The sequence below is a fragment of the Symphalangus syndactylus genome, chromosome 9, assembly GCF_028878055.3.
Source record: "Symphalangus syndactylus isolate Jambi chromosome 9, NHGRI_mSymSyn1-v2.1_pri, whole genome shotgun sequence".
NCBI lineage: Eukaryota > Metazoa > Chordata > Mammalia > Primates > Hylobatidae > Symphalangus > Symphalangus syndactylus.
In genome coordinates, this window is record NC_072431.2 from 44,107,954 (window position 1) to 44,128,111 (window position 20,158).

General features: G+C 38.8%; 1 protein-coding gene across 3 annotated transcripts in view; it reads right to left on the reverse strand.

Annotated features, from left to right (window-relative positions):
• Positions 1-1,545: 1,545 nt before the first annotated feature.
• The window catches only part of GALNT5 (polypeptide N-acetylgalactosaminyltransferase 5), a 59,963-nt gene continuing 41,350 nt past the window's right edge, over positions 1,546-20,158 (reverse strand). The window contains exons 4-10 of one of the 3 annotated variants that reach the window (XM_055292072.2): positions 17,108-17,243; positions 16,391-16,510; positions 13,284-13,401; positions 11,941-12,264; positions 7,106-7,186; positions 4,212-4,373; positions 1,546-1,744 (exon numbers count right to left, since the gene is read on the reverse strand). In XM_055292072.2, coding sequence (XP_055148047.1) covers positions 1,604-1,744; positions 4,212-4,373; positions 7,106-7,186; positions 11,941-12,264; positions 13,284-13,401; positions 16,391-16,510; positions 17,108-17,243 — 1,082 coding nt within the window. In that variant the 3' untranslated portion in view covers positions 1,546-1,603. Of the gene's footprint in view, positions 1,793-4,211; positions 4,374-7,105; positions 7,187-11,940; positions 12,265-13,283; positions 13,402-16,390; positions 16,511-17,107; positions 17,244-20,158 lie in introns of all 3 variants that reach the window. The other 2 variants (XM_063609479.1, XM_063609480.1) reach the window with 2 other exon arrangements.

Below are 20,158 nucleotides of genomic sequence, written 5' to 3' on the forward strand. Positions count from 1 at the left end.
GAGTCAGAATGAAAGATACCTAGTTTCACAATCAGCTCAACTGAATAAAGGTTTAAATTTAAAAAAAAAGAAAACATATTGACAAGAATATATTATGGTTGTCCTCCAGGGACCCAATCCCAGCAAAGAAATTTGTGTATCTCTTTCTAAGGAATTCTGTGAAGCAGATTTCTTCAGGCCAGTGACCTGAGGCAATAGAATGAGCCCTGTCTCTGGAAACCTGAATTCTAATCTTGATTCTTTGACTAATTTGCCTGGGTTTTAAGATTTTTAGGTAATTTGTCCTCTCAGCATCAGTTTTCTTACCAAAATGAATGCAAAGGCTATCCTGATTTCTAGGGCGTCTTCTGGTATGCCAAAGTATTGGTATGCTTAAGATTAGACGCTTTATTTGGATGAAATTGGTATTTAATTTTTCCCAAATTTGTCAGTGTTTTCACTGGGTTCATACTGAGGGCTTTACTCTTTTTTCCTTCATAGAGATACTAGATCCCCTTCTTTCTTTGGCCGAGTCCAGGGGAATTTTTTCTTAACTCTCTTCCTAAGACTTGTTTACCTCATTCCTTTCCCCTTTCATGATGTTTCCTTCACTTTATTTTCCCTTTGAAATATTTTAGAACCCATTTTTAGCATATTTCATCCCAGTGAATGCTACTATATCTAAAGTAGTATTTTATTATTTTTATATAAAAGAAACTTTCAGCAGCTTTATTTCTGCTTTACTCATTTCAACTCCTCTTACTTGGCCCTGCACTAGAGTGCATTCAATGCTTAAATGCATTTTTGGTTACTACAGTGTGTTATAATCCAGCCTTTTTTCATTGCCTTTAAAAAAAAAATCCACATGAATCTAGGAAGTTATTGGTATCACAAATCTTTAAAATTGTAGTTTTAAAAGCACAAAACGAGCTGAAACAGTGTTCATACCTAGAATTAAATAAGCATTTGAAGGCCTCTTCTTCCTCACTTAAATTTTTTTCCACTGATTCAGATTGGGAAAAACCATTATGTAATTTAGATTAAAATGCTGCCGTCAAGCAGGGTTACCAGCAGTAGATCAATACTATTTCAAACTGCTAGGTAAGCATGCATGTAGTCTGGAGGGATTTCACAAACGTGATAGCTGTGGGCATCTGAGGTCTTCTAGCCATAAGAACTCAAGAAATTTTTGTTTGATGAAAAAATCCCCCAATAAAGGACTAAGTTAAGTTCTCATTGATCATTCCTACTTGTGGGCCAGAAGAGCTGATTATTATCAAACATAGTCATTGGGAATATCCTTATGCTTTCTCAAGTCCTTCTGTCTTCATTTCTGGTTACCTGTTAGCTTTCACAGGGACATTTGCAGGATGAGGTCTGGCACAGGGTGGAAAGCAGGCAATTCAAAAGGCCACCCAGTTCTGAAGAAGGACTTCAGTCCAATGTTGGACTGTTTTCCTGAGTTATCTTTTGGTATTCCAAATATTGTGATTTATAAAAAGTCTTCCATTCAAATGCTATTAAAATTGAAAATTTAAACTACCACTGAGAAATATAGTTACCAAGTTCAGTGTTATTTTCACAGTATTTAATGGGTTTACTGTATAAAAACATCCGTTACACTTCAGGCTTCATAATATTTTTCAAATTTCCACTTTTGATATGGCTTCACTGGGTCACAGGCAGCTACTTTCAGGATCTTTTGAGAAAAATTTCCTTCCAAGCATAATAATTGCTGATTGTTTTCAAAAACAATGTGATTCACCTGGAGAGAAAGAAGAGCTGGGAATGAGCCACAGGCTGAATTTGATAACTGCAATATAAAGAAATGAAAACCAATTAAAAAAAAGTGACAGGCAGTTATATTTTTGATTTTTAAGAATTCTTCTGAACTAAATTATTAACATAAACACAGACTTTGAAAACTATTAAATTTGTCTCTGTCTCAGACTAAGTAATCATCCTCCACCAAACTATAAGACTTAAGTCCTCAGGAGGCAAAAGAAAAATTTTTTGATGATATGGCTGAGAACTATACTCTTTCAAGAGAAAACGTTACAGACGACATTTATTGGATTTGATAGATGGTAACTACTTCATTGATGGTAAAGAAAAAATACATACTGTAACAAAAAGTTAATTTTTAAAGTAGGTGTCTTTGTGAGTTTGGATTACAAAATTCTGGAAGTGATGTATTTTATTTATGAGCTTCTTACCATAATCTCTGACAATTCATAATAACTGATGTCCAAAATCCAGATTAGGAAAAAGTCAACAGCATTAAAGAAAGTTACATTATTGCTTAATATTTAGTGAATATCCTAGAAATGGTAGATGAATTAGAACTTACTAATGGCTTATATATTTTTTCATCTCTAAATCTTCTCAATTACTTCTGACTATGACAAAGACAATCTTAATTACACATGTTGTTTTTAAACTTTAAAAAGTTATCAAACAGGGGTGACTTTCATAAGATTTATTTTAAAGATTGCTCCTACAAAAGTATTGTCACCCTTGCAGGATTCTGGAAATATGATGCTTGAGTATTGTCAAGGATTTGTAAAGAAGTCTCATTTTATACTTCTCTTGTTGTTTAAGACTTACATGTACTGGGGGACCTAGGAGGTAGATCATGACAACTACTGAAAAACTGAAAAAAGAAGAAAGCTGATCACCAAGCTACTCATCTCCAGGACATTTGGTAACATCAAAAGGGAAACCCAAGACAGAAGGCAGCTGTGTAAAATGTTCCAAAGTACAAACAAGGTAGGGAAAAGGCTTTCTAATTTTTGCTATCTTAACTAAATTACCTCCTTTACCAAATCAGCTTACCACTTAAGAGAAACTGCTATGCTTGAACTCTTTCCCAAGATTCAATTCTGGAGGTGAAGAATGTGTTTTAGTTCTCGTTCTTATTCATATTCTCTCCCTCTCACTCTCTCTCTTTCTCCTTACCCCATCCCCCCTTTCTCCTTCCCTCCTTCCTGACTTTGGCACAGGGAGAAGGTAAGATGTAAGTTATTCACTACACTGCATGTTTATGGATTTCCTAGCACTGTGCAAAATAAAATTAGCAGCATATATGCGAATAATTCCTAATCTTGCTGAATAACTCAGTAATAACCATTATTACTAAAGAGAAAAAACTGTCTAGAAAGAATTGAAATACAACAGAGAAGATCTAATGGGAGAAAGTTTGGAGAATACATTACTCAGGTCCCGGTTTTGGCTCTGCAGGAAGAAAAATACTGAGAAGAGAATAGTCATTGGCTGTGTTGTTAAAAGGAACGGAGGCACCTCGAGGAAGCAAAGGTGCTTACTTCTGGGATAGCCCTGGGCAAACTGAGAGTCTCCAAATACCCAAATATTTACTGTAGACAGTAGATTTGGTGGCTACCTGCTAGAGAGATGGTAGAAAATTTAAGAAGGCAATTCTGAGACTATTCTCTCCTACCCCAAGCTCCTACACTTGGGGCTTATGACTCCGTATTCTGTTAAAATGTAATTGGGAAAAATGGAGATGACTTTGAGAATGAATACAGTAGACCAGGAATGTTCTGGTAAATAGAACAACTGGACCTTCAGAAAAGTAGCCCTGATCCAGTAACATCTTCCTATTTCTGTGGTATAAATACTCCCAATATGGCCAGTTTCAAGCTACCAATGTGGTATGATTGAATGCAAAGTTGGCAAGGGTGCACACAAGCGGCTCCAGTGAGCTGGTGAGAGCTGGCTCCAGCAGACCCTTAGAGGCCCTGGTCTCTGGGCATCACAGGGAATGAGAAGAGTCTCCTTCTATGGAAAGGGGGCAGAATGAGGAACCAGATTCACTCTAAAGTGCAGGACTTGTAGGAGACATGCTGCTTCCTGTGTTCCCCATATCCTCTCCTTATAAGCATTTCTGATGACCAGTGGGGACCAATTCTAGCCTTTAAGCCTGACTTTTGGTGGTGTTGATAGACTGAAGCAAATGATAGCAATGTAGCTGGAAGAACTTGGTGACTTCTATTTAAATAACTCATTTGAAATAAATTTTGAAAAAGGAAAAAAGAAAGGACTTGTCAACTTTCAAAAGATACCCATGCATCTCTGTGAGTGAACTTTTACATAATCCCATTGTCACAAACACACAAAACTTCTGACTGAGGAAGCTGACTATGAGAATTTTATGTCTTATTTGATCAAAAGTCAAATTTGTGGTAAAGAGGAGGTGCCAATCTTTTGCTTACCAGTTCTGGATGAAAGACTGATGTTGATTTATGCAGCCATTTTAGCCCCTTGTTTCTATTATCACAAGGGTGCAGCCTTACAGCTCCTTTATCAGGGATGGGGGCTATACACCATTCTCCACATTTAATAAGTCTTAACCAGGTGTAATTAAATTGTTGAAGCTATGGGGGAAATGAATAAAGAGGTCACTTCAGGCAGCAAACACAGGCAGGGGCTTTGTCAAACATTTTTGTTAGCAACAGTTAAGAATATAGGAGCTATGATCTCACATTTTATATTCAAGTCCTGGTATTATCATTTGTAATTCTGATAGTATGGGCATATTATTCACCCTGTCTAATATTATTTGTCTAATTTTTAAGTTGGATAGCAATTGTATCTATCTCAGAGGGTTGGGGTAATGACTATCAAGTGTTTAGCACATAATAAGCCTTCAATAAATGTTAGTTACAATAATAAAAATTATTCAGTGCAATTAATTCTGTCTGCATATGGATGTCATGTTAGTGTTCTGAATCCCGACAAGCCAGGTGCTTAAAGAATTGGAATGTTCAGTCTAGCACATGATTAAGGTTCTAAGCCACGGGTGGCTACAGGGAGATAGCAGTCACAGTCCTAAATTTCTTGGGTGGAGATTTTATGCTTCCTTGTATAAAACTATCATAAAGGCTTTGTCTGATTGTAGGAAAGGTAGAAGTCTTTCTTTGCTACTAGCGTGAGGAATCATCAGGTTGCTACCAGGCTGGCATCCCTCAGTTCATAGAAAATGCTCTTGGAGAAGTTGCCAGTGTCTAAAATAAATACCAATTCAGGTAATGAAACCATGTTTTTAATCCTGAAACATTTTTCTTCAGTTGTTTACAACCTAGTATTGTCTACCTGGTCAATTTACTCTAATGCTGTGGGTCTGTGGGAAATTTATTGTTTTGTACTAATATAAACATATTTGAAAAAAATAGGCTTCTGGTAAAATCTATCTAAATGCCTTTCCCTAATGAATCATTTGAATTGTAAGTGAAGTTTAACTTTGATTATCAGGTTAGATCAAAGTCATTGTGTTGGACCTTGCCATTGGAAGGGTGGTCCTTGGACCAACATCCGCATCACCCGGGAGCTAGTTAGAAGTGCTGAGTCTCAGCCACATCACGGACCTACTGATTCAGAATCTGCAGTGTAACAAACTCCCCAGGTGATTTATGTGAACATTAACATGTAGGAAACATGGAAGTATGGCATAATATAAGGAAGTTATGTGCTACTAAGAGAAGCTAGATATTACCTTGAAAAAAACCTTTCAAGTGCTTTAAAGGTTAATAACTAAGGAGACTTTTTAGGTAAGGTAAGGGATAGAGCTTGATAATTCAATCTAAGGGTCTTTTTCCTTTTGAGCCTTTTTGGATGAATGTTGTAGTCACTGGCTTGGTATTAAGCCTCATGAATTCTGCCGAAAATGAGTTAACTTCCTCCACGTTTCTTTACTTTTTATTACCCAAGCAAACCACAAGAGGCAGAAGCTAAAAAATGAGCAACAAGACTAAAAGGGAGCTGGGGCTTTGTGGAAGGCAAAGGCTGCATAATTTATACTTTTGCCTCTCAGCATTCAATTGAGAAAGACTCAATGGTCATCAAGAATAGAACTTGGGTTTTCAGATAAAATGCTGGTTACTCTGGCACAAAAACTCCCTGCAATGATGATTCCTAAAAAAAAAAAAATGCATTATTTAACACTTTCCTTTCATATAATGTGAAATAATTGTGGTTTTGTTTTTATAATTTACGACTTTATTTCCTCTTTGTTAGTAAATGAAAGTTATTTCTTTCAATGGGTTTTAACACTTCTTCACTTCCCTTTGACTCCTTTCTTTCCTAATTAAAAAAGAGTGGCCTTGGCTTCAGGTTTACAATTCATAGCTAAATATAGCAACAGAGATACCTTTTCTTCTAGTAGCAGCTTTGAGTTAAGAGGTGGAGATGGGATGCACCAAAAAATATAAACAGTATCTTGAAGTCAAAGCAAAGATGTAAGACTTGACAAGCCTAGATTACCATTGCAAAATAATCTCTGTACCAAAGAACAATCTGCAATTTTGGGAACTGATTTCTATTCATGAATCCCTTTTCCTCTGAGTCCTATTTGCCACTCAAACCAATAACTGTTTCCACAAACACAGAACTGTTAAGGAATGTATGTTAGAGAGGGAAGTGTAATCACTCAGAGCTCACCTCCAGCACTGTGGAAGGAGTCTCTATTCCCTGCTTCCCGGCCCGACTCCCTCTACTAACCATTTCACTCTGAGTTTGGGGAGTTTTCCTATAGGAGTTTCTACCATTGATCATGGATTTGGTTATTTCCATTCCTCCCTTAAAATGTGGGAAAATGAGGGGAAAGAGGAATGGAATTAGACAATAAGACTGCTTCCTTAGAGTGATTATTTAGAAATATGTTGTCTCTTTAGTATCTTTATCTATGTTATGCATTTCTTACATTTTTATCTTTATTATTATTACAGCAAACATTTACAGAGCAGTAAGCATTAGGTATTGTTCTACATGCTTCATATGTATTACCTAACTCCAGCCTCACACCAGTTCTAAAAGTAGGCATGATTATCACTACCATTTACCCAAAGGTTAAGGAATCTGCAGAAGTTAACACGCTTTTGCAAGAGATGGTGCCAGGACTGGATTCATTCTGGACCCAGTGAGTTGACTGCAGGACCCACACCTTTATTCCTTTAGTCACTGTCTTTGTGTTTAGTGGTGGACTCTCTTATTACAAAGAAATTTAGAAAATTATTTTTCTGTTGGGCAAAGATGAATTTCTCAATTGAGCAATGAATGTGTCATACCCTGCACCTACAGCTACCATGAGATAGAAAAGAGTTTAGCATACCTCTTTGCTCCCATCACAGTCTTCCAGAATGACTGTAGTGTTTTCAATGGAAATGCATTTACCCAAAGCCACATTAATAAGCTAAGAAGCAAAATACGAAACAGGAATTACAAAATATTTCAAAGTAGAACAAGACATTCAGACACATTTAGAAAATACAGAATATAAAACTATAATAAGGTTAAAAGATAGTTAATAGCTTAGCAATACTTAGCACTATCCAGTTTTATTGATTGCTATCTCTAACAGAGACATAATATAATCTTGTAATAGTACAGCTTCAATCTGTTAATTTTGGCCTGTGATCAGCCATAAAGCCAACACACAGAAGCTTTTAATTAACCCTTGCCTGGAATGCTAAATAACAAATGAGCAAAGGTGGCAAGAAAAGTAGTTATTTTCTTGTCTTAAGTTTATCTAATGCATATACTAAAAGTCAATGCACCTATAAGAGTTATGAGCTATGTTCCCTGACTGACCCCTTCAAGCCTTTTGACTGCTTAAGCACTGAATCATAGATAAATTGAGTCCTTCAAATAACAGCAGATTCCAGCTGATTCCCTGTCAGAATCTTCTTAATGACTCAAGCGAGCTACAATTCATTATAGGAAAGTCACGAAAGCTAGTACAGAGCCAAGCATAAAGGCATTTTCTGGCAGGCCCCAGGTTTTTAATGGATTTACAGGGTCAAATATGGAGGTAGCTTTCTTTAAGTCACCATTTAATGCAGAAAAATGTTGATTTCCTTTCCCCCTTTGACATCCTGGGCAGGGCTAACAAGATGATGGGTTAACAGTGCAACTTAGGGTTTTCAGATTTCTAGAACAGCTGTGCAGAGCCGAATCTATATGACATGTCCTGGGAAAGCCTCCTGAGCTGGGAGGAGCTGAAGTCTTTGTCGCCAGGGACACTATTTGTGACCTTCCTGTTCTATGATGCCTAACAAAGAGCTCTAACTCAGAGTGCTGCACTGATGCAGGCTGGATGCTCACAGAATTGCCAGACTTCATAAAAGGGGGCTCAGTACATTGGTTCTCAATTTTACATGCTTAGCTTAGTGGACAAGAAAGTAAGGGACATCTTCAGGGAACAGAATACGTGGAAAAAATTAAAGGCTACAGGGAAACTTGCAAAGGTTGGCAAGAAAGACTTGTTCCCTCATATGGATGGAAGAAAAACAGAGGCATGGGTAAGCCAAAAAGCTGGAATTCAGGTCTTCCATATAACAGCGGAAAAATAGATCTTCAGTTGAATGCTGCACTAGGAAAAACAATTTGCCCATTAGCACAGAGAGAAAACAAGGAAGCTGGATTCTCCCTGAGAATCTGAAACTTTACAATAGCCTTCATTTGGATTTGAGTTGAATATTTACACCACCTGCCTTGGATAGGAACCATCACAGACTTTCAAGGCATAGAAACAAACATTAAAAATAGTACCAGGTTGATAATTACTTCTGAGGTGCCCGGCACAGGCAGAAACAAAGCAACGATGGAAGGATGGCATCTCTATCAAAAATCCTCAGAGAAAGCTCTATTCACAATTTAAAATGACAAATATGGGAGGAGACAGCTTGCTGTTAGTAAATGTGGGCATCACAAGGCACAGAAGGATTCAATGCCCCCCAGTCCCACCCCCGAACTTCAGAGAGGAAGGTGAATAGAAAGACATGAAGGTAGAATAACCTTGGGGCTTAAAGGAAGGAAAGCATGCTGCAGTTGCTCTCTGTACTGAAGCAGAGATAAATATTATGTAAGCTCCTGTATTTGTGGATCTTGCAGAAATATTTTATCTTCAAACAAATTTGGAAAATTCTGGTTTCCACAGAGCTGAACAGGTGGTTCTACTCCAGAACTTCTCAAAATCTTCAGGGTGTTAATGTTCAGCTTGCTGTCAGAATGTTGTACAAATGTTTCTCAAATGTGCTTGACCATGGAACCCTGAGACAGCACAAGTAACATTGGTCAGGACAGTGTTTGGGAACCCCCTGTTTAACTGATATTTGTGTTTATTTTGTATAATCCCTCCAAGAACCGAAAAGCATTGGAAGGAAAGATAAAACTTTTTCTGTCCCTTACATGTCCTTTCCTCATTTGACCTGAAGATTTTTTTTTTTTTCCTTTTTCTTCGAAATTACTGAGGAAACTATTTAATTGCGGTTTTTGCCATGGAAGGTATTTTACACCAACCTAATACTTTTCTTCATATAGACATCGTCTCTGAAGTGCTTTGGAATTGTTATTCTTCATTTCATTATTAGTCGTTTTCAGAATTTTCCTTTTTATTTAAAAATAATTGATCCATGTTTTTGCTGTAAACCATTTTAATCTTTAAAAAAATAGGCAGTGTATGAATTTTAAATTATCCATGTTGTATTATTTCATTTTCCAATTTAGAAAGTAGACATTCCGCAAAATTTATGACAGAATTGTTAAACATTAGGCTACTTGCCAGCGGTTTAATCCAGTGTAAAAATACATTATTGGTGAGATTCTTTTATTAGCTTCAAATATTGTCGTTTCAATAAGAAAACATTTCTTCTTATTACAAAAAACCAAAACTTTCACTGGATTTAAATTCCTGCATGTGGAGGTTGAAAAAAGGGAAACGGAGCTATAGACTGTTTGCCAGCAGTTTAATCCAGTGTAAAAATACATTATTGGTGAGATTATTGGCTTCAAATGTTGTTAATTCAATAAGAAAATATTTGTTCTTATTACAAAACATGAAACTTTCACTGGATTTCAATTCCATAGTGGAGGTTGAAAGAAGGGAAACGAAGCAAGTAACAAAAAGAAGTAGTGGAGTTGATTTTCTTGGAACTTTCCAAGATTGTCTATCTAAAATAATGACCTACTTAATTTGTTGTAAATTACCTGGAGAAAGGTCCTAATTTTTTAAAAATGGTAATAACGCTCCCTGCTGGTTTGCTTCAGAAGGGAGCAAACTACATCTTCACTGAAATTTGTTTAAGGAAGGCAACAAAGGAAAATAGAAGGAATTTGTTAAAATCACTTTTTAAAATACTTGCTGCATTTTGATATACTATAGCGGAGGCATCAGCAGAAGGCAGTTTCATTAGGAGAGCTCTCCAGAAATTTCGCAGGAACTCACTAATGTTAGCGCAACAGTGGAGCCAAAAGGTAGTTTTCTAGTGCCCTCTGGTGGTTAAAGCTTAGTATTACTCTTACTGAGATGCTGTGTTGTTGGAATGGGAAAAATTAGAATAGCGGAAATTCCTTCTTTTTTTTTCTGCTCAGCGGTTAAAATTAAAAATTGTAAATTTATTTTACAGTTATATTTGCATGTTGTTATTTGAACCGTGTATATAAATCCAAAATGTCTGATAAGTTACCAGGTTGAGCCACCTAAAGTAGCTGCCATTCTATTTGGACCCATAAAAATGGCAATTTTATAATACAGTGCATTACGTAAAAACAGGTCACATATACTTATTTATCAGTTGAATTTTGTAAAAAACGGAACCATTTTTTAAGACTAGTTTCCTGTCTTTCATAGCTTTCCTAGATTTCTCGAATACTTTCAAGGGGGAATATTATAATAAGTTTTTGCTGTCAGGAGATTTTCCAGACAGAAAGCATGGTATAATCCACTCTCTAGAAGAACTGAAAAAATTTGGCCTAAAAGGGCAGGATAACTAATGGTCACATTTTTAAAGAATTTCTTGGATGAAGAAAAAGGAAGCTGAAATAAAACAAAAACACTGGGGATAGTTATAAGTCAAATTAAATTAGAAATAAAAGATTAGAAATAAGCATGACTGGCTAAGAACCCCAGCTGAAGGCTTGACTAATCATATTTAAACCCACATGTCTTACCATCCTCTTCAAATGCAGCTTCACTCCTAGAAGGGGTTTGAAATGGGGCTTTCCCCCAGCTTCTCCTCTTCCGTGATGTTTTCTTAGCCTTGTACTCTGGCCACCTTATCTGGCTTAGCTTCTTCCCTTTGGATACCATCCTTCATGCCCTGGAATGTTATCTGCTATTCTCTGCTATTTTCTGTTATTTTAAGTCCCTCTTTGAAATTTTTACAAACCCTAATTAAATCTTATCACCCCCTTGCTTAACTCTGCTCAATAACTTCCCACTACTTTCAGAAGAAAGAAGGAAGCAAGGAAGGAAAGAAGGAAAGAAAGAAAGAAAATCCTTACTTTGCTTACAGGGACCTGTGTGATCTGGCTCCTTCCTTCCTCTTCATCTTCATCTGACACCATTCTTCCCTCCTTCACACCCTGACAACATTTATCTTCTTTCCAGTGCTTGGATGGAGAACACTGACCTGTCTTAGGGCTTTACATGACCTTTACCCTCTGCCTAGCACTCTTCTTTAGAGCTTGGCTGACTGACACTTAGTGTTTGAGGCCTGAGTTACAAAGTCTCCTTCTCAGAGAGGATTTCTCGACCACTCTAACTGAGGAGTCATCAAATGTGGCCTGTTCCCTAAATGAGAGCTATTATATTTTGTATTTACACTTAACTTGCTTATTTGTTTATAATCTTTCTTCCCTACCCAAATTAAGCTCCACAAGGAAGGGATCAAGTCTACTTCATTCATCACCCTGTAATCCAAGTCTGAAATACTCCCAGATCTACGGATACTCAATAGGTATCTGTTGAGTTAATCAATGAACATGACCACTTGGTAGCCTTCCTCAAGTTTACCTGTGTTTAATTCTCAGCCATGCTTTGTCCCATCTTTACTCATACTTGGTGTTTATTTATAATGTAATTATTCATTCTTTCCACACATTTTTGAAAGAGGTTTTGTGTTTTGTTTTTATGGAGTAAGATTTTAAATTGCCACTTGAACTTACCACACCACTAGCTCTCACAATGGGAGCCTTTAAGTCAGGAAAGACATTCTCCAAGTACCATTTGAAACTTTTACACTTCAGTTTCTTTCGCAGCTCCCTTTGCTGGGTGAGGTTGCCAACATCTAGCCCTTGGTCGATGAGGTGGTCTCCATGGCCATAGAACAGTGCCTTATACTCATCCAGCCAGACCTCAGCAACCCGCACCAAGTTCCGCTCCACTGTCTTCATCCGGTCTTTGGGGAAGGAATATGGATTGTCATTTCTGAATATATGGCCCACTCGGGAGCAGGGAATAATCTCAATTTCACCACCACACATCCACACCTGGAAGAATTTGATGATAAGCATCAATTATCAAATGATAGCCACAAATCATGGGCACTTAACAATGACAAGAAACCACCTGGCTGGTGACCTTGTTTCCCCCTACCTGAAGTAATACTCAACTTCAAAAACACTGCGATAGAAAATCAAACTCAACAGGTTTGTTTAATTTTGTGTATTGCTGTGGATCATTTTAGGATTAGTAAAACGTAATTTTTTCATTTCTTAACCTGCAATGTAAGTTTTTTTTTAAGCTTGCAAATAAATCTTCACAGAATCCCATTTTGTAAAATATGAGTTCTTCTTTTGGTTGAATCAGGGAAAGAAGTATAGATGTCCATTTGTTCACGTTCCTCTACTCTCATTTTGGGAAGAACCAAAAGGCTTGTGGTACACAACTCAAAACCATTCTTCATGATCAGCAGCTCCAAAATTACACCCTTTTACATACACACAGAACACCCACCCAATAGGAAAGCAATTACTTTTTGGACACTCTCTATTACTGCCATTGCCAAGGCTTTCTCAGAAGTTAATCAATGATTGTATAATGGATTGTATAAAGTGCCCAAAGGAGCTGTACTATGAGGCACACCTGACCTGTTGGTGACCTGCTTTAGAGGTATTTTTATGTCCTTCTGTCATTTGTGTTCTCTAAGATGATCCATTACAGATTGAGTCTATTCCTTCCAACATTCTAGATAGATGTTCCAGGAGAGTTATTTTGTAGAATGTACGACTCCCACAGAATTTACTCTGAGTGGCAGAAAGTCCTTTCCCCCATATTTACAAGCGGAAATGGTGTTGTGAAATATTAGGGAATGCTAATAAACTTCATGACAGCAATTGATTCTTTCAAATTCAATCTGAGATATGAAAAATTAATCCAGAGACCCTAAAATTTCTGTGAAATTTCCTCTCAGTGGCAGTCACATATCTGATTATGGTAGTAAAATCAAACCATTTAAAATTGATTAACTCATTATTGTAAAGAAAATTTGGGAAACACCTGGTAATACCTTGAATGAGAGCTCCATATTTTCCCCACCCCAAACATCAAGGCCAGGGTCGTATGTTCCAAGTTCAAAAAAGTAACTTTTGTCAATAGAAAACAATCCACCAGCCATGACAGGGCACCTACAAAAAGAAAAGTTTGGTTTTTAAACTTGCATCTCATGAAAGCTCGACTTTTAGAGTTGTTCCTCTGTACATCTGTACTGGAGGTAGGAGGCTTTTTAGAATAGCTACCTGATGCAGGGAAGCCCTGGGACGGAGTCACAAATACGGCTGAAGTGATGCGATCCCTGGATCATGGTGGCAGAGCTTGATTAGGTTCAGCAAAGATGCATCCTGGAACTAGTATTATTTGTCTTTTATACTGTGACACAAACTGTCCAGGGATGTTATTTTTAACACTTATTCACGGCTAAGGGAGTATCAGGCACTATTGTAAGTAATATATATTTATATATTACTTCACAAAAAATCTTGTAAGTGTGTACAGTTATCAAGAATCTGCAACACTGGATGTGAAGGCGATCTGGCTGCAACATCTGTCATCCCATTGATTGCCAGGGTTGATTTGGCTGATCTAGCTGGCTAGGCGGGTGTCTCCTTCTGCCCTCACCGCTCCATGTGCCTCCCTCCCGAAAGCTGCACGCTGTGGAAGAGGACGACCATCCCCGACAGAAGAGGGCGGGCCTTCCGTGAAGGGTATATGAGTAGCTGCGCTCCCTGCTAGAACCTCCAAGCAAGCTCTCAGGAGAGCAAGCAACAACGGAGAAGGTAAGAAACTTTCCCAAGGACGGTGGACACCTTGGGTTTGCTCTGGGCAGTCTGAGGGGACGCTGTGCCACTCACTCCACTGTACTGCCTCTCAGCCGTTACTGGAAGGAAGGCCGTGAGTGTGAGTTGTCCAGGTTCTGGGTATTTTGACAAAGAATTGAACAAAACACACTAACAAAGGAACGAAACGCATGAACGAAGCGGCACAAGCAGGGATTCGTTAAAGCGGGAAAGCGCTCCACAGGGTGGGAGTGGGCCGGAGCAAACGGTCCAAGGGCCGGGTTACCAAGTTTTCTGGGTTTCAAGTACTCCTTTCGAGGTCCCTACCGGCTGCCCCTTATCTGGATGAAGGATTTGGTTGGCTAATGAAAGGCTGAGGTGAACTGGCGCCCTATGCAGATGAACGGAAGGTCCCTGCTTGGCCAGTCCAAGGCAGAGACACTGGCTTTCCGTCTGAGACGTGGTGGAAGGGGAGGGCTGTAGGGAGAGTAGCCCTTGATCCTTTGTTACTCGGGTGTGGGGAAATGGGGTTTTCCTTCTGCTTTAGCTTTGGGAAGTGGGTGTTAATCGGCCTTAGATCCCCTGCCCCTAGACCCAGGTGTTTTCCTTTTGATCCAGGTTTGGGAAGTCAGCAGGAATTGGCCTTAGATTCCCTGCCCCCAGACCTTGGTGTTTTTCGTTGATTCAGCTTTAGGAAGTCGGCATGAACTGGCCTCAAGGTTCTTCTTGCCTCCAGACCTTATTCTCCTGTTTCACAACCACACACAAACTTTACTGACAGCGTGTTATATGGCAAGCAGCTTTCAAAGCACTTTATATATTATCTGATTCAGTTCTTAAAACAATCTAAGTAGCAGCTACTTTTATGAGTCTTTATGTAAAAATGAGGAAACACAGGCTCAAGATGATAAGTAACCTTTTCAAGCTCATACCACTTCTCAGTGGTAGAGTTGAGATTCAAACTGTCTCCAGAGCCTTCACTAATAATATTGATCATGGAGGATAGAAACTACATTTTAGTCAGCAGTTAGCCAAGACTGGAATCACTTCCTATGGTGGTCACTACTCAGCCAGCTGAAGCAGTTTCTGTGGAGAGCCTACTTTGTGCTTAGGGTATACAGTGATCTCAAGGGGGAGATAATTCCTGTCCCACACCTCTCTCCCCTCCGCCACCATTTATGTTCATTTTCTTTCTGCACTCCAATTTTCCTGCTAGACTATCCCGAATGCATTCTCTTCCTAACATTGTGTTGAATGTAGTCTGAACTCAACCACTACATTGGCCCTCAACATGAGAGTTTGGAAAAAGCAGAGGTTCTTTAGGCGTAGGTTCAGAGTGTTAAATCCAGGTAGTTCTGGGTTTGAGTCTCAAATTCTTCTTTGATTAGCTGTGTATCCCTGGGAAAATTACTTAATGCTTTTAAGTCTAAATTTCCTCATCTCTTTAAGGTGAATACTTCCACCTCCCTCCTAGAGTTAGGAAGAGAGTTAGGTGCCTGGCACAGAGTGCTCAATAAATGGTAGAAGCTTCACTTCTTTGCTTGGTGGAATAATTCTGAAGGCATCACACCTGGCAAGGAAGGCGAGTATGACTGATTGAGGGGGAAGTTTGGGGAAAACATGCTTCGGTGCACGGTCTGGGCTTGGCTTTCTGTTGGGGCTGGCTTGCTCGTGTCTGCTTAAGTGGTCACTACAACAGGGAAAGTTTAAGCCCCCTGCTGCTCTTCCTGTGGCTGGCTGAATGTTTGTCCTGCAGGCCTAGATTCTGAAGAAGTAATGGGAAGTCTCCACTTTAGCTTCAAGTCTAAGCTGTGTTCTTCAATGCAGTTTCTTGGAAATAAAAGCCCAAACTTGAATTCATATCCAGCTTCTGAACTGATTTTTAAATTTATTTATATAATTTGGCAATTTTCTCATGGAGGGGGTAGGATTAGGCTGTAAAAGAAAGTCCTAACCATTGCTATCATTAGAAGGCTATTTCCATTACTATTATTTACTTTTAATTTGCACTTATGTTTACTTTAATATTACATGTGTTTATATAGTATGTATGCAACACATTTTGCTAGTTTGTGTTTCTTGGTTGCAAATCCTAGGGGACAGGATAGCATTGGTGAATTTTTCTGTGTTCAGGCCTGAGTAGGGTACAAATGACTAGTGAAGAATGAGTTTTGGGAACAAATTTCTCAAGAACACTGTGTTTGCTTTGGTAATCTATTGGCTAGAACTGTGATTCTTAATGGTCTATAGAATAACAAGGTACAGCTGTTTTGTAGAATTTTTTAATGCTTTTACAAAAAGATACATGACTGCTTTCTAGTCTTAAATTTCACACACTTACCTAATTATATCAGTTTCTTTAATTCTGTTTTTTGCAATGACATCTGGAGGAATTGTTCTCCAACCAAAGTTCATGGGCCACACAAAGATGCCTCTTTGAAAGTTATCCACTGTCATGTAACTAATCCAGGAAATAAAAAACAAAGTGTTATCTGGGATTATATACATCTTTATATACTTTATCAATTTGGCTTCACGATGTAGTCAAATGAATGAAACAAGTGCTACTGATGAGTTTAGATCACCACCTTTTAATAATAGTTCAAGAATGTTTACAAGTACAATTTGCATTAGTAACTAATTGGCTTGATTATTTGTACTTATACTTTTATTTTAATACTATCCTAGCCAGTTTTGAAGAAAAAAAAAATACAAGAGCAACTTAAAAGCACACATATGTTTCCCACAGAAATAAGAAATAAACTTGAGGTGAATAAATATTTGGGGTTCAGCTAAATATAATGGGGAAAAAACTAGATCATGAGTATTAGGATTTATTGGTATTCAGAGTTAAGAATTTGTAGTGAACAGATAGATTATTGCATCAGCAGACTCTGGTCCCAAGATATCAACCATGTTTTTCCATTTATTTAAGTAGATAAACTGTATATGTCTTGGATTTTCAAAAAATGCACATATTAGGCATATACTCAGCACTTTCTGCTCCTTGTGATTAAAGATGTGCTTGAAAGTATCTTGTGGAATGTGTAAATATTACCTCATATCCTTATCATTGATGACTTCGATTACTGGACAGGCCACTTTCTTTCTACTTAAATAAACTCTTTCCAGAAGAGGTTCCAACCAACCAACGTTACATTCCACATGAGAATCTAAAAATGTCAACACATCACCTAGAGGGCCAAACACACACAAAAAACTTTGAAAATACAATATATTGAATGTGTGTACTTCATGTTCAAAGGTATTGATGATTGCTCCAGAAATGTGGCTATAAATGCAGTGATCTTTTTTTTTTTTCTGAATTCGTGGTCACTATAATTTCATTTCATACTGAAATGAGAGAAACTTTGCTCCTAGGAGTCCTGTGGTGCAAACATAATTTATGTTTGGAAAAAATTGATAAGCCATTTAGAATGGGTAAAAGAATCTGAAAAGAATACTTGGTATTAAATGTAGTTGCTGAAGTCCCCTCTAAGAGAGTGTGCCCATTAACACTGGGGGTGCAGGATTTGGGACTTTATTTTTAAGAAGCAGAGAGACTGAGATGACAAGTTTGGCCTTAGGAATGATGAAGAGGAAAAATTACTTCACACAATAGGGGTGAAGGAAATTAAAGTGGACAAACCGGCAAGACTAGGAGGTACTGGAAAAGAGTTATAGGAGACGGGAGTGGGGAATGGGAGGTTGCTGATTAATGGGTATGGAGTTTTATTTTTGCAAGGTCGTGGAGACTGCACACCAATGTGAACGTATGTAACACTATGGGCCTGTACATCTAAAAATGGTTAAAATGGTACATTTTTATATTCTATGTATTTTACACAATTTTAAAAAAGACTTAGAAGAGGAAAAAAAAGGAAAAGAAACTTGGAGGCCAGAAGTAGTATTAAGAACTCTTTTATTTCCCTGTTAGTTGTGTGAAGTAACACTCTCTCCCCAGTGAAACCTCAGTAGCATCTACATTGCTCCAGAGGATCTTATACAAGTGAAGTGTGTGTGTTTGTGTGTGTGTGTGTGTGGTGTGATGTGTGTGTGAGAGAGTGTAACAACCCAGGAAATAAGCTCCTGGTCCACATCCTATGTGTGATCTTTCAGGCCCAACCACAGGTAATACAAAGGCTCTACCTAGTGGGGCTCATGGGGGAAACCTGCTTTCTCATTCAGACTTGGTGCCCAGCCAGTGTGTTGAAGTCTCTAAAGGGAGTTGCGGTCCAGGTCTCAGACCCTCCACTAGGCTGCAGGACTTGCTCTTCTGCCTATCTGCATTCCTAACTCAGGTGCCTCCATTCAGGCCAAACTTCTGCCAGGACCACTTTATTAGAGATGGAATGGGTCTTGAAGACACTTTGCTCAACTCTGACTCACTATTCAGTGCTTTCCCACTCCTAGCCTTTCCTTTTCTTACTCTGGATCCCAGGGCCACATAACAGAAGGAGCCTTTTGTGCTGGGTTCCTTGGGCAGGCAGTGAGATGCCCCTCTTGTCTGCTCTGCTCTGATCCACCACTCAGCAACATTCCAGGGGGAAAAATGGAACACAGGAGGAGCCAGTGCCTTCTCCTCTTCAGCCTCCTGCTGATACTGTTGCAGTAAGGGATTAAGGCTTGACTACTGCTTTCATTTTGGTTTATCATTTTAATTGACTACTTCGATACCTGGGTGCTCAACTTAGCTCTTGACATACCTGTAAGAGTATCATCTAAGTGCTTGTTCTATGCCAGTCTCTGTTCTAAACATTCTTCATGCATGTTTTATGTAGTCTTTAGAACAACTCTGCAGTATAGAACTAATTTTTATTCCCACTTAAGAGACAAGGAAACTCAAGAACAAAGACCCAACCTCTTTTCTATGGTTGCACAGCTAACAAACAACAATGTGATATTAGAAAATAAGTAGCTCATTCCATAGATTATGTTCCTTAAAAAATGCTAGAAGGAGGCAGAGCTTTGAGTATGGGAAGGCTTAGAGAACAAAATGAGGATAGTTATCCAGATGATAGATCATTATCACTGAAATCTGCAAACTACCTCTCAATTAATAGAATTTAGCATCATATTAATTACTTGGTTAACAACGGCATTTTTGCATGAGGGTAAGGTATTGGTGTGAAGTGTTCTTGAGGAGTCTGTTTAGTGAAACCATCTGTGAGAAGCAAACCCACTCCGTGCAGTCTTCTGTTCTTGGAGATAGCAGTTTCATCTCCTGACCAGGCTGGAAGGGTCCTATTTTCAGGGCATTAATGCTTGTTTGACAACGACAGGGTATTGTCGCCTGCATGGTCTGAATGTATGTGTCAATCCAAAATTCATATTTTGAAACCTAACCCTAAGATGATAGTATTAGGAGGTGGGGCCTTTGTGATAAGATCATGAGGGTGGAGCCTTCTTAAGTAGGATTAGTGCTTATATGAAAGAGGCTGGAGAGTGTTTGTGAGCCCCTTTTGCCCTTCCACCATGTAAGGTCACAGTAACAAGGTGCCACCTTTGAAGCAGACAGTGAGCTGTCACTAGACACCGAATCTGCTAGTGCCTTGATCTTGGACTTCTTCCCAGCCTCCAAAACTGTGATCAATAAATATATGCTATTTATAAATGATCTAGTCTAAGGCATTTTGTTATAGCAGCCCAAAAGGATTAAGCCATCTCTTAAGGGTGTCCTTTGGGGATGGCACCTTTGGGACAGCCCTCTCACCTGTCATGGGAAGACTCACAGGGTCATGTAGGTGTATGAAGCGTGGCCTGCTAAAGTCCACTTGGCTAGTGGTATACAATGTAGTAGAAAAGGATTCTTGGCCGGGTGTGGTGGCTCACACCTGTAATCTCAGCACTTTGGGAGGCCGAGGTGGTAGGATCATGAGGCTGAGAGATCAAGGCCACCCTGGTCAACATGGTGAAACTCCATCTCTACTAAAAATACAAAAATCAGCTGGGCGTGTGTGTGTGCCTGTAGCCCCAGCTATTCAGGAGGCCGAGGCAGGAGAATCACTTGAACCCAGGAGGTGGAGGTTGCAGTGAGCAGAGATCATGGCACTGCACTCCAGCCTGGTGACACAGCGAGACTCTGTCTCAAAATAATAATAATAATATA